General features: G+C 45.1%; 1 protein-coding gene across 1 annotated transcript in view; it reads left to right on the top strand.

The window, feature by feature from the left end:
• Window positions 1-14,459, top strand: part of ACSS3 (acyl-CoA synthetase short chain family member 3) — an 87,806-nt gene that overhangs the window by 16,135 nt on the left and 57,212 nt on the right. The window contains exons 3-7 of the mRNA XM_054399711.1: window positions 533-721; window positions 4,509-4,643; window positions 4,908-5,048; window positions 10,209-10,289; window positions 10,373-10,468. Coding sequence (XP_054255686.1) covers window positions 533-721; window positions 4,509-4,643; window positions 4,908-5,048; window positions 10,209-10,289; window positions 10,373-10,468 — 642 coding nt within the window. The remainder of the gene's footprint in view (window positions 1-532; window positions 722-4,508; window positions 4,644-4,907; window positions 5,049-10,208; window positions 10,290-10,372; window positions 10,469-14,459) is intronic.

Genomic DNA, 14,459 nt, shown 5'->3' with positions numbered 1-14,459 from the left:
AGGATTGTTCAGCCCAGGTGCAGAACCCTGCACTTGCTCCTGTTGAGCCTCATGAAGTTCACCTGGGCACCACCTCTGCACTTGTCCAGGTCCCTCTGGATGCCATCCTGTCCCTCTGGTGTATTGACACCCCACTCAGCTTGGTGCCATCTGCACACTGCTGCTGGTGCCTCAGTCTCACTGTGTCACTGATAAATTAAACAGCACAGGTCCCAGTACAGACCCCTGAGGGACACCACTGTCACTGCTCTCTCTCTGGACTTCAGGCTGTTGAGGACCATCCTCTGGATGTGGCCATCCAGCCCATTCCTCATCCACTGAACTGTCCACCCAGCAAATCTGTATCTCACCAGCTTGTCCAGCAGGGTGTTGTGGGGTTCCTTGTCAAAGGCCTTGCAGAAATCCTGATAGCTCACACCCATGGGTCGTCCCTTGTTGTCCTGCATCTGATGGTTGTGGGAAGTTGTTCCTGCTGGGACTGCAGTGCGTCTGCAGCAACTCCTAACGTGCTATGAATGTTTTGTCAGCACAGGTCTCCAAGTTAGCTGATGTGATGGTCAGACATGGTGTGAGGCAAGGAGATCGTGTGGTCATCTACATGCCCATGATTCCACAGACAGTGTTCTGCATGCTGGCTTGTGCCAGAGTTGGAGCCATCCATAGCCTGATCTTCGGTGGGTTTGCATCTAGAGAGCTCGCTGTTCGCATCGAGCATGCAAAGGTAAGGTCTGCTTCCAACAGCAACCTTGAGCTACTCAGCTAAGCCAGTGTCAAAACCCTGCTCTTTTCTCTTGGGTTTCTTTTCTTTTCTTTTTTTCCAAAGAGGGTAGCCACAGTTCTCTGGGTGGTGTGCAGTCTCAATTTGTTTATACCTAACAATGCAGCATGAACAAAGTACTACAGACCAAATGAGCTTTTCATACTCTACACCACAGGATCACAGAACGTTAGGGGCTGGAAGGGACCTCAAAAGCTCATCCAGTCCAAGCCCCCTGCCAGAGCAGGATCACCTAGAGCAGATCACACAGGAACACATCTAGGCTTTGAATATGTCCAGAGAGGGAGACTCCACAACTCCCCTGGGCAGTCTGTTCCAGTCTTCTGTCACCCTCAGAGGGAAAAAATTCTTCCTCCTGTTTCCATGGAACTTCCTATGCCTCAACTTCCACCAGTGCCCCTTGTGCTGGCATTGGGCATCACCCAGCAGAGCCTGGCTCCAGCCTCTGGGCACTCCCCCTGCACATCTTTAGCACCAGCAATGAGGTCACCTCTTAGGCTTCTCCTCTCCAAGCTACAGAGCCCTCAGCTTCCTCAGCCTCTCCTCATAAGGAAGATGTTCCACTCCCTGAATCATTTTTAAGGCTCTGTGATGGGTCTCTAGTAGCTCCCTGTCCCTTTTGAACTGAGGGGCCCAGAACTATATCAATACATCTATATCTTTGTGTATCTATTAATGTATATCTATATAAAGTATGTGCTAGGCCTTTCATTTAATAAAGGCAGGAGCAGTTGATCAATTTTCCTGAATGTTGCTCTTTATTTCTTATTCATAATTGCATTCTACAACACACCAGAATAGTAGAACTTCCTGTTACAGAAATGAGGATAATGTGGTAAGACTGAATTTGCTTTCTCTATGAGGTATGAAAATGAAAGGACACTTACTAAGGAATATAATCAATGCCCTTTTTTCAGCAGCATGTTTAGCATAGTCACATAGGCTCACAGGATGTTAGGAGTTGGAAGGGACCTCCAGACATCATCAAGTCCAACCCCCGTGCCATGGCAGGACCAGAGAATCCAGCACAGGTCACACAGGAACACATCCAGATGGGTGTGGAACGTCTCCAGAGAAGAAGACTCCACAACCTCTCTGGGCAGCCTGCTCCAGGGCTCTGTCACCCTCACAGTGAAGAAGTTCCTCCTCATGTTGAGGTGGAACCTCCTGTGCTGGAGTTTCTATCCTTTGCCCCTTGGCCTATCCCAGGGTGCAAGTGAGCAGAGCCTGTCCCCTCCCTCTTGACCCCCAGCCCTCAGATATTGATAAATATTTATTAAATCCCCTCTCAGTCCTCTCTTCTCCAGACTAAACAGCCCCAGGGCTCTCAGCCTCTCCTCAGAGGGCAGTGCTCCAGACCCTTCAACATCCTCCCTTGAACTCTCTCCAGCAAATCCCTGTCCCTCCTGAACTGGAGAGCCCAGAACTGGATGCAATATTCCAGGTGAGGTCTCAGCAGGGCAGAGTAGAGAGGGAGAAGAACCTCCCTGGATCTGCTGGACACACTCTTAATGCCCCCCAGGACCCCACTGGCCTTCTTGGCCCCCAGGGTACATTGCTGTCCCATGCAGAACTTGTTGCCCACCAGCACTCCCAGGTCCTTCTCTTTGGGGCTGCTCTCCAGCAGATCCCCTCCCAACCTGTCCCGCTGCAGTTTATTCTTCCTGCCCAGGTGCAGGACTCTGCACTCATCCTTGTTGACCCTCATTAGGTTCCTCTCTGCCCAGCCCTCAGTCTGTCCAAGTCTCACTGAACAGCCACAGAAGAGGTGAGCAATGGATGTATAGAAGCAATATGGGAGCAGAGATGCAGGGGGAAGTAAAGTCAGTAGGCAAAAAGGTCAAACACTAGAAAACAGCAGTTTGAGCCAGTAATGGACCTTTGATTTGCAGGGAGTGATCCATGATGCTTCCAAGTAGCAACCCTCACTTGGGAAATGCATCACCTTGGCCAGTTGAGTATTGGTTATTTTTAGATTTCCCCACTGCATACAAAGCAGTTGATGAGCAGAGGTGGCACCATTTAGGGATGATTGTAAACCTGGTGTTGACAACAGCCTTTCATCTTAACACTTCCATAGAACTGTGTTAATATCCTACATTAATTACAGTCTATGTCAGGGTAGCCTTCTGATGAACTTCCAGTTTGACTGCTTTGTATTGTATCATCTTTTGTTAAAATCAGTGCCTCCAAAGAAAGAAAGGAAGAGGACAAACACTGAAATTTTAAAGCCCATCTGAAATCTTTATTTTGAATACACACTAATTGGCAAGCTTCCTTGAGTGACAGATTTGGACAGGAAACATTTTATTATTGCAGAAGGAAACAATTTAATCTGTGTTTTCTGTGCTGAGTTTAATGCAGTCTTAACTGTGGCATTGTGGTTTGTGCCTCCTTAATGAGATTTATGCTAATGCATGCAATTAGGAAGCTAGCTTGATCAAACTGAAGGACGTGAGATAAATACACTTCCAGAGCTCCTAAAGCAAGGAGATTGAAGGCTCACTTAAAGTGTAACTCATAGTTTCTTTGTTGATACCTTTCATGTCCTGAAATACAAGAAATAAAAAATGCTGATCCTGGGGACCTAATTTACAAAGACTTGGTATGCAAACATCTTGACTTAGGAAATGATGCATAAACCTGTGATTAGTTCTATGACAAAGATGCTAAGTCCACATTTGGAAATAGAAATTATTTTCAAAACCCCCAAGAAGTATGGAAATCTGATTTTACTAGTCTCGCATCCTGAGTCCTGCAACCATCACTTCAAAGACTTTAGCTTTACTTCCCTCATTTGACTTCAGCTTATTGTATCCCTGTATTTCTAATGTCCTATCACAGTGTCACAGAACATTAGAGGTTGGAAGGGACTTCCAGAGATCATCAGGTCCAGCCCCCTGCCAGAGCAGGATCACCCAGGGGAGTCTGCACAGGAATGCATCCAGCTGAGTTTGGAATGTGTCCTGAGAAGGAGAGTCCACAACCCCTCTGGGCAGCCTGCTCCAGGGCTCTGTCACCCTCACTGTGAAGAAGTTTCTCCTCATGTTGAGCTGAAACCTTCTCTGTTCAAGTTTGTCTCCATTGTTCCTTGGCTTATTCCTGTGCACCACCCAAAAGAGCCTGGCCCCCTCCCCTTGACACCCAGCCCTCAGCTCTTGAGAGACATTGATCAGATCCCCTCTCAGCCTTCTCTTCTCCAGACTAAACAGCCCCAGGGCTCTCAGTCTCTTCATAAGGGAGGTGCTCAAGTCCCCTAAGCATCTCTTGCTTGCCTTCTTTTTCCCCTTTCTCCTATTTTCCCTCCTGTACCATTTAATTACAGGCTGGATAAGAGCCAGCCAAATGCTACAGCTGGTTTTGAAATATGCCATTGAGTGCTGGGAGATAATTAGAAAGCAGGCTAAACAGCACAGGTGATTGTTGACTTCACTGTGCCACTTTTCCTTCAGGGAGGGGTTAAGATGGAGATGGATTTTTCTCTCCATTAATTTTTGGGCACCTTGCAAAAATGTTGATTTCTTAGTCAAATTTGGTTGAAAATGCTGAAGAGTGTTAGAAGTTATTATTGTGCTCCTGCCCAAAACACATGCCTGGACAGCAAGGTCACACAACCTTTGGTTGCCTTACCTACCCCCTGTTTCTAACCCATCTGAAGGTTGATTATTAGCTTTCATTGATAGAATATATTGCAAATGTATGTTCTAACAATCTAAATTCTTTATTTCAGCCTAAACTTGTAGTAACAGCAAGTTTTGGAGTAGAACCAAAAAGGAAAGTGGAATACATATCCCTTCTAGAAGGAGCACTGGCAAGAGTACAGAACAAACCTGCTAAAGTTCTCATTTACAAGCGACCTGATTTGGTAGGTGTGCAGTTGTTGTGCCTTTACATTAACTTTTAGGTGTGTGCCTTTTCTCCTTTTGAAGTAAAATATTTTATCTCTTGCAGTTTGGGTTTGGATTGTATGGCAGAACTTTGCATTCCTAGCATTTCAATAGTAAACAGCATTAATGCAGCACTGAAAGTACTCTACAGAAAACTGAATACCAAAAATTTGAATAATAGATTTTGCAGGACCTGATTCCATTCCTTCCTTATGATTTTCTGTCTTTTTTCCAATGGGCAGGGCCATGTTCCTTTTGTCCCAGGCCGTGACCTTGACTGGGAAGAAGAGCTTGCAAAAGCACAGTGTTCTCAATGTGTCTCAGTTCCCTCAGACCATCCACTTTATATTCTGTATACATCTGGAACGACAGGCTTGCCCAAGGTAAAGGACTATCTACAGTCTAAGTGTCTGTGACCAACTTATTTGCAGCTCCACTTGAGAAAATACTTAATTAAAAAGGTTGAAAATGTTTGCCAGAGCTCAGTGTTCTGAATGATAAGCACTGCTAGAAAAAGTTTAATCTCATTTCACAGTTTCACAGTCTCACAGTATATCAGAGGTTGGAAGGGACCTCAAGAGATCATCAGGTCCAATCCCCCTGCCAGAACAACATCACTTAGGGTACTCTGCACAGGAATGCATCCAGGTGGGTTTGGAAAGTCTCCAGAGCAGGAGACTCCACAACCTCTCTGGGCAGCCTGCTCCAGGGCTCTGTCACCCTCACTCTAAAGAAGTTTCTCCTCATCTTGAGGTGAAATCTATGTTCTAGTTTGAACCCATTGTTCCTTGGCTTATTCCTGTGCACCACCCAAAAGAGCCTGGCCCCCTCCACTTGAGCCCCACCCCTCAGCTCTTGAGAGACATTGATCAGATCCCTCTCAGCCTTCTCTTCTCCAGACTAAACAGCCCCAGGGCTCTCAGTCTCTCCTTCACATTTGACTACTCTAAAGTCAGTATCAAGGAATAAATCACATTAAATTATTTATATAGTAGTAATATAAACATAAACTTCATTTACTTCAAAGTTTTTGTGCAGTATAAACTTCCAAGCAGAGTGTGTCTTTTATGCTCTGCTATCTTCTGTGGGTGAACTGTTCCACGTAAGTGTAGCACAGTCACTTAATGGCAGGGTCAGTCAATGTATCCCTCCTATGATAGGATAAAGTGCTGAACAATCTTTGCTTATCAGTTCTTTACAGATTAGATAATCTTCCCATTGATAAGATACAGTGAGTGGCATTGCAGATTAAATGGAATTAAGCATGTTCTGAAGGCTTGGAAGATATTATGTTACAAGTGTTCGTTTGGTACTTGTCTTCTACACTTTGAAAGAGAATTTCAGCTGAATATAGTTTTCGGGTGGTGGTCTTATAACCATAAATTTAGAGTCAGCATATTATGGTTGGAGGCTGGATGCCTTTAAGAACCATAGAGAAGTCTTGCAGGAGGACCACGGGGGTGCAGGGGTGGACAGGAAAGTGTAATCTTTTGTTACTTCATTCCCAGAATGCCTGCAGCTCCCATTTATAAAAGAACAGCACAAGATGTCCCTTCCCCTTCTTCTCTCTCACTCTCTCCCTTCCCGGTGGGCTACCTTACCTTTGCTCTGCGTGGGAGCAGGGCCTGGAGCAGCCTGGCTGGGGCCAGGAGCTGGCAAGCTACCTTTTAAGCTGTGTCACTGGGGTTTGTTAAGGGGTGTGGCACAGAGGCCTGAGAGGGGCATTTGAGGTCTGGGGTTTTGGCCTGGTTTGCAGGAGGGTGGTGGGAAGCTTTGGCCTGAGCAGGGTTTTTTTCAGAACTGTGGCCAAGGTAGACTGTGGATTTTATGTGCTTTGCACTGTAGTATGTAGTTATGAATAGCATTTCCATTTAATCTTCCCATTCTATCCAGTCCTGTGTGGAGTGTTTTCTTTAACTCCTTGGAGAATCACAGATTCAACCAGGTTGGCAGAGACCTCCAAGATCCTCCGGTCCAACCTATCACCCAGCCCTATCCAATCAACCAGACCATGGCACTAAGTGCCTCATCCAGGCTTCTCTTGAACATCTCCAGGGATGGTGACTCCACCACCTCCCTGGGCAGCACATCCCAATGGCAAATCTCTCACTCTGTGAAGAACTTCCTCCTAACATCCAGCCTAGACCTCCCCTGGCACAGCTTGAGACTGCGTCCCTTGAGAAGGGTTAAAGAGCTCTGTCTCACTCCTTAAACTGTAGACACAGTGTCACACATCCTTGGATGTGGCAATGCTTTGATTACTACCAGAAAATGATATGATTTTGTGGCCTTTCATCTATGGGGAAATAAGGGAAAACAAACATTAATTTTGCTGAGAAAAAGCCTTTCTGCTTTTGCATTGAATGTGGGTAGTTTGAAGCACCATATGTATCTTGAATAATTTAATTATATTGTCAGAAGGTTCCAGATAAAATCCTTTGCTACAAGAGATACTTTCTTTGACTCTTAGTTTCAAAATCCACTGTGTCAGAGATAAAAGTTTTAATAAGACTTCAGTGTGTTGGCTCTCGAGAGAAAAATGTAGACACCTTGAATGATTCACCCTTACAAGAGGGAGATTGTCAATTAGCACTGAGCTACAATGATTAACTTAATGAGTAGAATACTTTTTTAATTCATTTAAAGAATTTGCTTTTAAGTGACCCTGCAACTAAAATTCCTTAGTTATGACCTTCATAACAAAACTTTTTTCATTAACCTCAAAACAGGGGTACTGAGTTAGAAGCAGAGACTGACAAAGGCAATGTGCTTTCTGCAATTCATGAAGTGTTAGTTAACCGTTCTCTGCTGGCCCAGTTTCCATTTTGATGAGCTGCTATGTCTCCACAGTCTCTTCTTTCCTGGGCAAGGCCTGAAAATGGCTATTTCTTTTTTATTAACTACATAAGTAGGATGTACTGTGCCTAGCACAGACAGATGGCTGCATTGTGATGTCTGCACTGCAGACCTTTGTTTGGTCCAGTGAATCATACCTACAATGGACTAGGTTGGAAGGGGCCACAGAGATCATCTACTCCAACTCCATTGCCATGGGCAGGGACACCTCTCAACTAGGCTTGGCTGCTCAAGGCCTCCTCCAGCCTGGCCTTCAACACTCCCAGGGAGGAGGCATCCACAAGCTCTCTGGGCAATCTATTCCTTAGTCTCACCACCCTTGTACTGAACAGCTTCTTCCTAAGATCCAGTTTAAACCTGCTCTCCCTCATCTTCAAACCATTCCCCTTTGTCCTGCCTCTAGACATCCTCAGGAGAAGTCCTTCTGCAGCCTTCCTGGAGGATCCCTTCAGGTATTGGAAGGCAGCTCTGAGGTACCCCCCAGAGTCTTTTCTTGTCCAGGCTGAACACCCCCAGCTCCTTCACCCTGTCCTCATAGCAGAGGTGCTCAACACAGCAGAGCTCTCAACAGAGAGCTGGCTCACAGCACTCTGAGAGGAGATGCAGCACATGTCAGCTGCAGAGAGCAGGGGTTCCAAGTGCTTCAACTCATCACTGCACCATCACCTCCCCACAGGAACTGCAATGCACAAACATTGAGTTTCCACAATCACATCACTCAACAGCAGTTTTGGGACAGAAACTGGAGAGGAACACACAGACAACTCAAGTATCTCCCCTAATGTGGCAGCTGCTGTGAGTCTGGCCACATACGGACCTGCTCCCAGCAGAGCAGCACCGATGATGTGGGGGTTGGGGACCAAGGCAGCAGGGGCTAAACCTATGTGAGGCTGGTGCTTGTCTGAATTTTAGTTCAGGACATCAGGACATAGTTTACTGAATTCTTTGCTCTAGAAACAGTGTGCTAAAAGGTGATGGTAAGAAAAAATGTATTTTTTTTTCTACAAATGGTGTTGTAGAGGAAGCTTTTGGCTTACCAAGGTGCATGATGCTACTGATGCTCTCCCATTGTTTTTTAAATCCCTCTTTCAGCCAAAATTTTGCATTTGGACATAGACTTTAGGCTAGGTATGAAACCTTTCAAAAATAAACAGAACCAGAAAATTTATGACATCTTTACAGTGCAGGAAGAGGGACACATTTCAGGGAGTAATTCATCCCAGTTGTTTTAGCAATTTGCCACTCTGCTTGTGCTCCTCTTTTCCAGTGACGAAGGCAATGACTTTAAAACGTGCTGTGGTGGGTTAAAATTACCTCCCCCCAACTGATTTGGAGAAAATTCCCCCTAAAACAAGATTGCCAGACTAGCTCAGAAGGTTTTGGAAGCAAATGAAGCTCTATTTACAAGCGTGCTACAATCCAGCAATATGATATGCGATGACTATATACCAGATATACAATAGATCTACCACGTAGAGATATTTACAATTTATAAGCAACACAGAAACTCTTCAGAAACCCCTGGACAGGTCCAGGGGACCGTTCACCTCCTCGCCCATTCCCTCCCTCCTTCCTGTTACCTCACACAGGAGTCAAAACAGAGATCCCCTGGCAAGGCCATGGGAGAGAAAGAAAGAAGTTGGGAACAGAAGTGACAGAAGATGAAAAAAGAACAAGAACTGTTTCTCTAAATCCCCATTAGCAATCCAGTGAATTATATACACCTTAGGATTATTGCATTATTTTTTTCTTTTACGTCCAATGGCAATTTATTTTACTTTCAGTCTTTCACAGAATCATAGAATGGTCCAGGCCAGAAGGGACCTCCAGAGCTCATCTAGTCCAACCTCCCTGCACTCAGCAGGGACATCCCCAACTAGATCAGGCTGCCCAGGGCCTCCTCCGGCCTCACCTTCAATATCTCCAGTGAAGGAGCCTCAACCATCTCCCTAGGAAACCTGTTCCAGTGTTCCACCACCCTCATAGGAAAGAACTTGTTCCTCACATCCAATCTCAATCTGCTCTGCTCTAGTTTGAAGCCATTGCCTCTTGTCCTGTCCCTGCAGGCCTTTGCAAACAGTCTCTCTGCAGCCTTCCTGTAGCCCCTTCAGGTCCTGGCAGGCTGCTCTTAGGTCTGCCTGGAGCCTGCTCTTCTGCAGGCTGAACACCCCCAGCTCCCTCAGCCTGTCCTCATAGCAGAGGTGCAGTCAGGATCTAGGCTAACATGCCCCCTTCAAACAGTACCACATGCCTAGCATTTAGATGGCCATAATTTCAGTAATTAATGTAATTTTCAGTAATTATAATTTTTATCATTCACAATTTTCAGTAATAATTTCAATCTCTTCTTTCTTTTTTTCCATCATATATTGACTAAACATTTACATATCTGTTTTTAGTGACAGAATTCTAGTTTTGTTACTTATCTTCTGAAAAATTGTTGCCATCTAGTCCTTGCGTTGGGTTTTTATGTTTGTTATATTGTATGTTTATTTATTTGTTTCTATTCCAACATTGCTTCTTCCCTGGGAATGGTAGCATTTAGTTGCTGGAATGGATCTTTTTTCTGAAGTAAGAAATATTGGAATTGGACAATTTTAAATCTCTTGCTGCTAAATCCCTCAAATTTCACTGGAATGTCACTGCATCCTTTAAATGATCCTAAATATTAACATTTTCTCCTTCAGGGTGTTGTCAGACCAACAGGTGGCTATGCAGTAATGCTGAACTGGACCATGTCAGCTGTATATGGACTCAGCCCTGGGGAGGTAATTCTGTTTGAGTCATGTGAATGTTTTTTGAACTCCTCTTGAAAGCTCCTCACTGTTGTAATGTTTTTATTTCATTTCAGGTGTGGTGGGCAGCTTCTGATCTAGGCTGGGTTGTTGGTCATTCCTATATTTGCTATGGACCTCTGCTTCATGGGAACACAACAGTTTTGTATGAGGTATGGTAACCATTCTAAAAAGCCTTGGGAAAGGCAGCATGTCCCCCAGCTGATGATCCTGATGTTTATGCCTGTCTGCTCTTCGTGCTGCCTAGGTGTAAATTGTGTGCCTGTCTTCAGTGTTTGTCCTCTCTCATCTATTTCAGTAATTCTTAAGCAGAATTTGCTTCTCTCTCCTTTGAATGTTCTGCTTCACCTGTGTGGCTGGTGATGGTCAGTGGGGCATGGAACTCCAGAACAGACCTAGAAGTGGCAGATGGTGGAGTGTACCTCTGTTGCTCAGGCTTCAGCCACAGGCCATTAGACTACCTTTATTATGGAACTAGGAGAGCAGGTTGTGTTTTGTTTGTCTGGAGATGACAGATTCTTACTGGATCTAAATTGGAGACAATTGGGAGCTCTGTGGGTGGAGCCAGAAGTTTTAAGGAGAGTTGTCTCTTCTCTCCTCCCTCTACCACTCAAGGCACCTGAAGCCCAAACTCAAATGACATTCAGGGCTTAGTCCTTCTCCTTGGGGGATGAAACTCAGTGGGTTGGAGAAGACACCAGTCCAATTACAGTGGCCTGCAGCATCCTAACTTTGCTACTCAGCAAAGCAGTCTTGCTGCCTTACATTGCTGTTTTTTTGGAATTGATTGTTGATTCTCTAATCACCAGGCAAGAAGATACAGTGTTGCTTGAATCATCTTTATTCCTCAGGGAATTCCAGTGTCCCTCAGTCACAGTGATAGATATTTTGTGTAAACGTGTCAGCACTGCTTGCTCTTAAGTATACTGAGACTTGGTTGTCTGCATTCACCTGGCACTGGGAACTCTGGGTATATGCCAACTTCTCCAACACAGCATGATGCCTGCCTAGTAATTGTGCTTTTCCAACAAACCCAGAGGCAGAAGTTGTTTTAGCTGTTCCATCATGGCATGCTAATCACCTCTGTTGATTTGTAGTGGTAATTAAAAACGTGAGGGAAATCTGATGGCAACTCAGAGCATACAGGAACTGCAGAAGTCTAATGCATGTGCTACATACTGAGGACATGGGAAAGTACATGGAACAAGCTTTGATGACACTGTGAATACAGTAATTGTTAAAGCACCATCTGTAGAGTCATAGAATGGTCCAGGTTGGAAGGGACCTCCTGAGCTCATCCAGTCTGACCTCCCTGCACTCACCAGGGACATCCCCAACTAGATCAGGCTGCCCAGGGCCTCCTCCAGCCTCACCTTCAATATCTCCAGGGAATGGGCCCCAGCCACCTCCCTGGGCAATCTGTTCCAATGTTCCACCACCCTCATAGTGAAGAACTTGTTCCTCACATCCAATCTCAATCTGCTCTGCTCTAGTTTGAAGCCATTGTCCCTCGTCTTGTCCCTGCAGGCCTTTGCAAACAGTCTCTCTGCAGCCTTCCTGTAGCCCCCTTCAGGTCCTGGCAGGCTGCTCTTAGGTCTGCCTGGAGCCTTCTCTTCTCCAGGCTGAACACCCCCAGCTCCCTCAGCCTGTCCTCAGAGCTGCTCCAACCCCCTGATCATTTTTATGTCCCTCTTCTGGCCTCTCTCCATCAGGTCCATGTCCTTCCTGTATTGAATGATCCTGTCCCTTCTTGGCAAGAAGGTACTGGCATATGTTTTGATTCAGTGACCCGAGCTGGGGACTATAGAGGATATAGAAACCTTATGGTGGAGCCTACTGGCAGTGTGGGAGGTGATGTTCTACCATCATCTGTGAAATAGGTGAAAGAGCCAGCATGACACTTCCTAGAAGAGAAGTCTCTTCAGTCAAGGGAACGAAGATCTGTAGGGCAGCTTTCTGCGAGAAAACATCAAGCTCTGTTTTTGTTCTAGTGAACAAGACTTAGTCTAAAATGAAGCTCAAATAACATCTAGTGGGAAAGGTAAAGAGCATTGGCATTAAATGGTTTGCTCTACTAATTTTCTCTAATTCACCTCTCTGCTGCTATGTACACAAAAGTCTGTGACACCATATGTGCTTGCATTCATATTTTCTGTTATTATTTCAAGTGACACTGGGTTTATTTTATTCCAGTACAAGTAGTAGGAAGAATATGAAACAAGTAGTTATTGTTACTGTGAATCTCAGTGTACCTTCTGTCTAGTTTACTGGCTTGCTTGCTTTGAGTGCTCAGCATGGAAGTTTGCAGTAAATGCATTATTGATGTACATGATGCAAAGAATATCTGCAGTGCAACTATGGCAATAGAACTCAGCCATTTGTTTGAGTTATTGCTTAGCTCTTTTTTGAAGAGTCTCTGATGTGCTAATCCACTTGCTTCTGTGAATTTAGAAACCAGCCACTGTGGAACTTTGGCAAGCTTTTGAGTCAATAACAAGGGTCAGTTGGCTGACTGCAGGAGTGACTTTTGGTTCTGAGTGCTCATACAAGTTCTGAAGGACGTGTGGAAGCAGCATTATTTCTAGGGCATTGCAAGCAGAGCATGCTGAACAAGAGAAACCAGTGCTGGTTGAAAAATCTCCTGAAGTATGCATGGCTTTGCATACTGAGGTGTTTAGAATTGAACAACACATCGTTATTTCAGGCACCAGTGTGCCTTTTCCTGAAGGTGGAAGGGTGAGGAAGGACAGTCTGTGTCTTGGCACTTACAGAATTGTCAGGGTTGGAAGGGACCTCAAGGGTCATCTAGTTCCAACCCTTCTGCCATAGGCAAACACACCTCACACTGGATCAGGCTGCTTAGAGCCCCATCCAGCCTGGCCTTTCACCCTGGGGCTTCCACTACCTTCCTGGGCAAGCTGTTCCAGTGTCTCACCACCCTCATGCTGAAGAACTTCTTCCTAACATCCAATCTGAAACTACCCATTTCTAGTTTTGCTCCATTCCCCCCAGTCCTATACTACCTGACAACAAGACTCAATTTATCCCTGCTGTGACATCTTTGCAAAATATCAAGACCCTATAAAATCTAATTGAGTATCCTTAAGTAAAAAAAAAAAAAAAAACAGAAAACATAAAAACAGCCCAACCCTGTTACTTATTTTGACCTTGTTCTGTTGTCTGGAAATGAATGATTAAGAGGATGTGTGGACATCACAGGTCACAGGATGTTAGCGATCGGAAGGGACCTCTGGAGATCATCAAGTCCAAGTCCCCTGCCAGAGCAGGACCACAGAATCCAGAACAGGTCACACAGGAATGCATCCAGATGGACCTTGAAAGTCTCCAGAGCAGGAGACTCCACAACCTCTCTGGGCAGCCTGTTCCAGTGCTCTGTGACCCTCCCAGTGAAGAAGTTCCTCCTCATGTTGAGGTGGAACCTCCTGTACCGGAGTTTCCATCCATTGCCCCTTGTTCTATCCCAGGGTGCAAGTGAGCAGAGCCTGTCCCTTCCTTCCTGACACCGAGTGTAAGCTTTAATTAATTAAGTGCTAAAATGGTGTCTTTCAATCTTGAATCTTGTGTTCCCAACAACTCAAAATCAGTGTTCAGAAGTATGTTCAAGGTTTATGCAGCAGAAGACAAGCATGTCTGTCCTTTGCTGGTCTGACAGTCGATGTTATCTTTTGTGTTCAATGGTATGAATCCGTACGTGAGGTTCATTTTCTGGTCTATGGTCTCCACACAAGTGTGGTGGGTTTAGGAATTGCCCCCCCTTCCACCCTCCCCCAACATGCATTTGCAGAATTATCTCCAACATAAATCACCAGACTAGCTCAGAAGGCTTTGGAAGCAGATGAAGCTCTATTTGCAAGCAAACATCTAGAAACATGGAATGCAAAAACTATGTACAAAATCAATATATACACATATATTTACAAAATCTATATGTATACAAATATATTTATAAACAACACAGAGACTCTTCTGGCTGCTCACAGCTTCCCCTCTTCCCTCTCCTTCCCCTTCCCTTCTCAGTACCTCTCAGACACAGCCAGCAAAGGTCAGGAAAAGGGATAAGGGAGCAATGCAAAAGCAGAGATCACAAGGGGAGAAGAAGCAAAAAGAGACAGAATAGTTTAT

This window comes from Indicator indicator, chromosome 3 (assembly GCF_027791375.1).
Source record: "Indicator indicator isolate 239-I01 chromosome 3, UM_Iind_1.1, whole genome shotgun sequence".
NCBI classification, from domain to species: Eukaryota; Metazoa; Chordata; class Aves; order Piciformes; family Indicatoridae; genus Indicator; species Indicator indicator.
Note: the sequence above shows the minus strand (reverse complement) of the source record. Positions and strands in the feature narration are given on the sequence as shown.